This window comes from Chaetura pelagica, unplaced genomic scaffold (assembly GCF_000747805.2).
Source record: "Chaetura pelagica isolate M959 unplaced genomic scaffold, ChaPel_1.0 scaffold274, whole genome shotgun sequence".
Lineage (NCBI taxonomy): Eukaryota > Metazoa > Chordata > Aves > Apodiformes > Apodidae > Chaetura > Chaetura pelagica.
This window is the reverse complement of record NW_009952983.1, coordinates 147,363-155,256: the sequence shown is the minus strand read 5'-3', so window position 1 is coordinate 155,256 and position 7,894 is coordinate 147,363. Positions and strand designations below refer to the sequence as shown.

The 7,894-nt window shown below is 46.4% G+C and overlaps 1 protein-coding gene across 1 annotated transcript in view; it reads right to left on the bottom strand.

The window, feature by feature from the left end:
• The window catches only part of SLC35F4 (solute carrier family 35, member F4), a 131,171-nt gene extending 125,825 nt beyond the window's left edge, over nucleotides 1-5,346 (bottom strand). Inside the window, exon 1 of the mRNA XM_009996466.1 lies at nucleotides 5,200-5,346. Coding sequence (XP_009994768.1) covers nucleotides 5,200-5,346 — 147 coding nt within the window. The remainder of the gene's footprint in view (nucleotides 1-5,199) is intronic.
• Nucleotides 5,347-7,894: the final 2,548 nt, after the last annotated feature.

Below are 7,894 nucleotides of genomic sequence, written 5' to 3'. Positions count from 1 at the left end.
TTTTTTTTTTTTTTTTTTTTTGCTGCTCACAGCTTTTCCAGACAGCCCCAAATAGAAAGGAACAAGAGTCTGGGTGTATTTCACAGCTGCCTTTCAAATCCCACTGGATGGTGCTGTCATAAAACAGGGAATGTTCTCACATGAGTAGAGTCTGAGGGAGCAAACCTTTCCTTACCTGCCTGTTTTCTGACCACACAGGCCCTGTTTCTTTCTCCAGGAGGCAAGAGGCATAATTTTCTCCTTTTCAGTTTCTTATTTATGTTGCAAGGTACCCTAAAGTCCCAAAGGTGTCAGCTCAGTAGGTCTGTCAGTAAAAATGCTGAGTTGAAGTGATTGCTTGAGATCCTAAAGGAGATCAGCCACAGTCTTTGAGAAATACAACTCAGTTCTTCTGTTTCCTAATACAGTTACCTGTCTTTCTCCTTCACTACTTTCCCTCCTTCATGCACCTCCCCAGTCCACTTGACGTGGGAGAAAGAGCTGATTTCTGTCCATAAAAAGAGGTTACTGCCAATCCTGCTGTCTCATCTCTTCAAGGAGGTTCTGACCTAAGCTGTTATCAGTAGTGAGCTGTGAAGAACACAGGCAGCTTTGGTCTGTCATTCCCATAACATTCTGAATGCAGCTTCCCTTTCAGCCTGTGAACATGAAAAAAAGAAAAAAAAAAAAGCCTGCAACAACATGGAATGTTTAATGCCAAGTGACTCCTTTAAGTGAAAAATTAATTACAAGCTCATTATTGCAAATTAACTCTTTAAAAAGGCCTGGCCAGTAAGACTGCTCTCATGTCACATGGAGATGATTTTGCATGTTGTGAGCCAGTTCTCCTCTCAGATAAATCAGGCTGGTGGCATAAAACTAGCAGAAACATGAAGAAGCTGAACCCATAGGTAGGGAAAAAGAAAGCCTGTGGCATTTAAAGCTCCTCTAATTGTCCTCTTAATTGGTACCCATGAAAGTCACTGGAGTATGGCCAGGTCCTGCTCACTCTGCTTCAGAGAGACCTGGCATCTCAGTTTGAAGAGCTTTTCCCCTCTGAAAACTGGGGAGATTCCAACTTGGAATAAAATATGAAGTCCAGTTCCAAAATATTTCAGAGTATCACCAGATATTAAAAGGTTTTGATTTGGCAATGAGCTAGGCAGCATTTTTAATGGCAGTTGATTTCATTGAAGGGAGGCAAGACAAGGAACAATCATTTGTTTCTGAAACTGAGACACAAAGATGGTATTAAGGATAGAGGAGGAAGCTGCCAGAAAAGGAACCAAAGGAAAGTTGAAGAGAAATGGGAATGAGCGGGAAAGGAAAGAACAGAAAGAAAGAGAAATTCAGATGAGATGTGTCTGTGCAGAGACTGGAGCAGAGACAATCTGAGATAGAAAAAATTGCCTTTCTGATCCCAAACCAGGCTCTGGTTTTCCCTCCTGGAAGGGAGGTATTTTGGGAATAAATCTATAATGGTGTTTTCAAGGAACCACTTTCTTGCTATTGCCTGCCCCATCCATTCAAACCAGGATTTGATCACTGGACAGTCTCCAGCATTCAGGAGGCAGGGAAAAATTGGAGTTCTACACTGTGAGCTCAGGAGTCAGCTGTGATGGAACCCACACTGATTTCTTGAGCAGCTCGTGAGTGTCCTTGTACTTCTCTTTGTCCCTGGATTTGGAGGCTGGTGTCATTGGAAAGTGAACAGGCTGATGTTCATGGAAGTATCTGGATGGATGGCTGTTGGGACAATACTGAGCTCATGATTCAGTGTCAGAAATCTCCTCTGCCCTGAGATCTTCTATGCCATTTTTTTCAATTGCTTTTGACATCAGCAGAAAGCACAGCAGGACCCTGAGAAGCACACACAAGAAATCTGCAGCACTTCGACAAAACAGTTTTCTTGTGGGTTATAAATCCTTCAGTACGTCTGCTCTGTCAGTATGTCTGCACCTGTGAAGTTTCCCAGATGGTGTCTTGAGGAGATAAGGATTCACAGAAAAACTAAAAAAATCTCTTCTACCTCTTGGTGGCAAAGATTTGCTCCTTGTGTACACAGAAAAGGTGCTGGTGGAATGAGGCCCCATCATCTGACACCACTGCAAAGATCAGGGTGTCTTCAGAACAGCTCTATGACCCCTCCAGCTCCCAGTGATACAGCAGGTGTTACCTGAGCAGCAGCTGTCCAGCCTGTGCTCAGCTTTTCCTTCCCACACTTCTCCCTGTCTGTATCCAATCAACTTCTTTAGGTTGCTCACTACTCTTGCCAGTAAAGCCAAAAAGATCTCCTCCTCAGTTGTCTTTCTTGTGACATATCTTGTGCTGTTGGAGCAAGGGATCTCCTCTCGAGACTCGCTCCCAAAAGCACCAAGGTTAAAACAAGCAATGTGACTGATCAAATTCATCCTGTTCCCTGGCCTTCACAGGTCCTGCAGATCCGTATGCTATAGAATGATGGAGGTTCAGCTCCTGCTGATCTTCTAGGCTGAATCTGCACCTGGTAGTCTGATAGTATCCTGTTCAGGAATGAGCAGGGGTATGGTACAGCCACATGTGCCTCCAGGACTTTCCAGTCCCATCTCTCTTCAAGAGAAGAGCCCACAGCTACTCCCCAAGGACCCTTTGTGCCCAGTTTCCCATTACACAGCTGGCACTTCCATTCCAGAAGGCTTCTTACTGAGAGTCCTCTCCATTTCTTATGGTGAGTCAGGGCTCAGTTCATTGACCTGAACATCTGGATGACACCAAGCTGGGTGGGGAGGTCCGTATGCCAGAGGGACAGGAGGCCATCCAGGGGACCTGGACCAGCTGGAGAAGTGGACCCAGGTGAATCTCATAAGGTTCAACAAGGCCAAGTGCAGGGTCCTGCACCTGGGCCTTGGCAACCAGAGATATGAACACAGGCTGGGGGAAGCCATGCTAGAGAGCAGCCCTGGGGAAAAAGAGCTGGTGGTGCTAGTGGATCTAAAGCTGGACAAAAGCCATCAATGTGCAACTGCAGCCCAGAAGGCCAACTGAATCCTGGGCTGCATCAAAAGAAGTGTGGCCAGCAGATCAAGAGAGGAGATTCTGCCTCTCTGCTCTGCCCTGGTGAGACCCCACCTACAGTGCTGTGTGCAGCTCTGGAGCCCCCAAAACAGGAAGGATGTGGACCTGTTGGAGCAAGTCCAGAGGAGGGCCATGAAAATGATCTGAGGGCTGGAGCACCTCTACTACGAAGACAGGCTGAGGGAGTTGGGGTTGTTCAGCCTGGAGAAGAGAAGGCTCCATGGGAACCTTATTGTGCCCTTCCAGTACCTGAAAAGAGTCTAAAGAAGGCTGGGGAAGACCTGCTCACTGGGGCATGTAACGACAGAAGAAGGGGTAATGTTTTCAAGCTAGAGAAGGGTAGATTTAAGCTGGACATTAAGAAAAAGTTCTTTCATATGAGGGTGGTGGATCAGTGGAACAGGCTGCCTAGAGAGGTCGTGGGGGCCCCATCCTTGGTCTCTGAGAAATCTGTTCTAGTGTGAAATGTCCCTGCTTATTGTAGGGGGGTTGGATGAGATGACCTTTAGAGGTCCCTTCCAACCCAAGACATTCTATGATTCCATGATCTAAGATGCCATGAGACATCTGAGAAAACTGCAAAACACCAGCAGGTATAGCAGAGGATGTATGATTCTGTGCTCCAAGAAGATGAGATGTTTCTGCACTGGCAGCCAGAGGCCATGAAGTGTTTCACAGCACATCCCAAATGGCTCTGAAGTTTTGTGCTAATCAAGCCCTCAGAGTCACCACTAAATAACTGGATGACTTGACTTCAGGGGGGAAAAAAAACCAACTCATTCTGATGCTTCTAAAGGCAGGGATGTTTCATCCTGAGACACATACTCTTCGAGGAGGCTGAAGGGCAGGCAGTTGCACTGTCCCAAGGCTGATGGATTTGCTGCCCATGCTGGGAGTTTTCTGCATTGCACTTGGGTGGGTACAGGGCAGCACAACTCAACTGAGGCCAAAACCAAGCACTCAGGTTAGCTGAATGTGTGTGTGTGTGCGCACACGCCTGGCTCCCTTGAAGGATAAATTCTGTGGAGCAAACCAGGCTTCCCAGGCCTGGGACAGTACCTTGAGCTGTGTTCTGCTTTCCCTGCCAGCCTCAGGAGGCTGGTACATCCCCCTGTGGAGAAGTACCGCTGCAAGCTGAACGTTTTTGCTTGGGGGAATGAGTTTTTAATGGCATGGACTGTCTGTGAAGGAGAGGCTGATTTTTATCCTTTCCTTTCCATCTGTTTACCATGCTGGGCTAAGCCAAGCAGACTGCAATTGATCTTCACTGCCCAGCCCCAGCACACTGACTTTGTCTTGTCTCCAAGCATCATTGACCTCCCTGATGCCTCTCCTGAAGGACCTCATGAATCGACATTCCTCATGTTTCCTCCAGGCAGGTTTGTCATGTTTTTAAATGTTTTTATCACGTGACAGGCCTGACTGGAGCTCCAAGTACTCTCCTCAGGCTCAAACCTGCTACCTTTGCAGCCCAGCACTGTGAACTTTCTTGTGCCCCACAAGTGGACATTGAGGACTTGTGGTCTGCTGCTGGTGCTGCATCTGGAGTCCCTCCAGCAGCCCTGCTCCACACCTGAAGAGCCTGCCCAAGCAGCTCAGCCACCTTCCCCCAAGACCCTGGCCCAGGTTGCCCAGGGAAGCTGTGGCTGCCCCATCCCTGGAGGTGTTGAAGGGCAGGTTGGATGGGGCTTGGAGCAGCCTGGGCTGCTGGGAGGTGTCCCTGCCCATGCAGGGGGGTTGGAACTGGATGATCTTTAAGGTCCCTTCCAACTCTTAATCATTCTATGATTCAGTGAGCTTGACCCAGCTCCTTATCCAGGTCTCACCATGTATTGCAGCCCTATTACCCAGAGCGTTCAGTCCTGTTTCTGTCATATGCCCCAAATCTGGAATCACTCATGACAGGACATAAAATAAACCTGGGAGGGTCTGAACAGACCCCTGAGAGCATGGTGAGCTTTCTCCCTAACATTTCCTGAAACGCACGTTTGAAAACTTTCTGCCTTTGCACCTACTTCGTAGGGAGAAAACTGGCACCAACTGCCACTTTCTCTAAAGGATCAGTGGGTGAAGTCTGGGTTTTAAAACGTCTCTGGAAACTCCTTGGCTCAGCTACATATGTAGGAGAAAGAAATCTGGTGTCCCGCTCCCTCTGCTGGTACAAACTTTCACCCACTGCCTTGTACCAAAGGCAGAATTGCAGGCGCCGTTTTCCAGCTCCTGACCTGGCTCTGCCACTTGCAGATCTATCACAACATCCAAGAAGAAGAGACGGGAGGGACAGCGGATCTCTTTTCCGAACAGTTTTGTCATTCCATCCAAGTTGTTCCCAGATGGCACAGCACGTTTTGTGGCTGCCACTGAACTTCCTGCTTGAGCTTTGCTGTTTGGAGATTGATTTCCGTGACCATGGAGAGACCTGCTGCTGCCCCAACTTTGCTGCAACTGGTTTTTCCTGCTTCCATAAGCATTTCCAAATTCACATGTACCATCACATCTCCTCCTTCAAGACCACCCAGCCTGCTGCTTCTCTCGTTTTGGTGCTTCAACCACTAGAGGTAGGATCCCAGTGCACATATCTCAGTGTCCCACTCACACTGATGTTGGATGTAAAGACCTTTCCAGGCTGCTGACAAGCACTGGCCAATCTTTTCAGTCTGATGCTCTTATTTATAATAAAGCCTCTTCTGCAACTTTTGTCAAATGCCACCTATCTGTTTAAAATCAGGCAGAAAATTAGGAGCAGGCAGGAATGTCTCTCCCAGAGCCCTGGATCATGTGTGCATCTCTAGAAACTGGTGTGCCAGATGGTTACTCCCTTCCTCAAGAGCCCCAGAGGTCATAAAATCATTGAAAGCTGCACCTGAAACAGCATCTCAAGAGGTGTTTGCAACCAAGTCTTCCTCCTGGGTTGGACAATGAGCTCTTCCTGTACCCACTCTGTACCTAAAATGACTCCCATAACAGAGTCTCCATCCAGCCCAGGAACACCAGGGAATCAGTCCTGGATGCTGCTGTTAAAAACTAATACCCTTCCTCCCTCTTCACCTCAATAACCTGTTCCATTTCTAGGTCCTTCAGTTTTATTGTGCAAGATCTAGAACCACAGAATAGTTTGGGTTAGAAAGGACCTTAAACATCATCTAGTTCTGACCCCCCTGCCATAATCCAATGTGACCTATGGGGCCAGAAGAGAAATGCAAAGTTGTTCTTCAAGAGTCCCACTCATTGCAGTCATTTAAATATGGTTTTTACTTGATTCATGTTCACATGATCAGACTTCAACTTGTGCATCTAACAGGGCTCATCACGTGTCAGCACAGACCAACACCTTCTGCAGCCAGAAAAAGCTGTCATAGAGCAATATGGACCCAGACAACAGCCAAACTATTAGCTATTAATCACTAATTACTAAATATTTTATCAGGAACTTTTTTTTCCTCTTTTCCAAAGTACTGCAAGTTCCCATGAACAATATTTCAGTGTCTGATGGTGATTAATTTTTGTGCTGTTCCCTCTTGCACTATTTGAATCTGTATCTTTACAAGAACCCAGATATCTTTCTTCACTCAGAAGGGGAAAAAAAATGCTCAATTCATACCAAACACTGCTGGCAGCACCAGTTTCAGTGACAAAAATGTTACTTGGGGTGGCACTGAAATCTACTTGAAAGAGTAGCCCAATGGGGTTTGGCAGAAGTCACAGTGCAGGGCAAGAAACCTCCCTTCAGAGCCAGGGCAGTGCTGGGTTTCTGTTTGAAGTGTAATATGGAACTGAAACAATTGCCAGCATAATCTCTAAAAGAAACAAGTGTACTAATCCCAAGGCTGTGACTATTATGCTATTGAATTTTAGAGCAGTAATAACCATTTCCTAGCATTTGCTATGAAAAAAATAAGGCCTTCCAGTAATTTTCCTTTATTTGTAATAAATTGCCTCCCTGCTGGCTATTTGATTGTGGTATAAATCAAAGGTTTCCATTTCAAGGAGATGTCATGTGTGTCTGAAACTTCTGTTGCTACCTCACAATTTATTACATGGAAAGCAGAGCACATTAATATCAAGGCTACAGAGTCAAGCACTAAAAAGCTCAGCAACACCAGACTAAAGGTTGTCTGTGCCATCTCTGCTGGATGGGTTTGAACCACCTGTTAAAATCTTGGCCCATCCCCAAACTGACTGTTATGAAATGGCTCTGGCCAGTCCCCCTGCCCACTCTTCTGAAAGGTATATAATTTATCTCTAGTTCAAAGGATGGCTCTTTCTCCACATCTTTTCCTCACCCCTTGGTTTGGACACAGTGTCATCCCCGTTCTTGGTCCTACCACACACATCCCCTCTCACATCTCTGTGACTTAGTAAGCACTTCTGCTTTTTCAAACCTCCATCATGTTCTTTCTCTGTTAATCTCTGTTCCAAGCTCAAGAGTCTGTATTTCACTTTTCCTTATGGGAAGTTTTCCTTATCTTGACCATCTCTGACATCCTTCACTGTGTCTTTCTCTAGCTCTGCCTCTCCTTTCTGAGATGGAGAAGCAGCACAGCATCCAATGCACCTGCAGACATGCTGTGCTTTTGCAGAACAAGCCACGTTTCTGATTTGCTGTTTATTCCTGCCTAATAATCCCTCTCATGCTGTTTTCCTTTATGAGCACTGCTGTGCCTGGAGGTGTTTTCAAGGATGCCACAGTTTGAAGATCTCTTTTCTGGGTGGTGGCAGCTAACTTAGAGCCATCCTTGTGAATGTTGTACTGCTCTCCATTTACCATCTCTGAAAACCATCTAGCATTTTACCTCCTCAGTGTCTAAAGATGCTTTTTTTTTTTACCACTTGCACTTTTGCTCTGCTTTCCCATCACCCT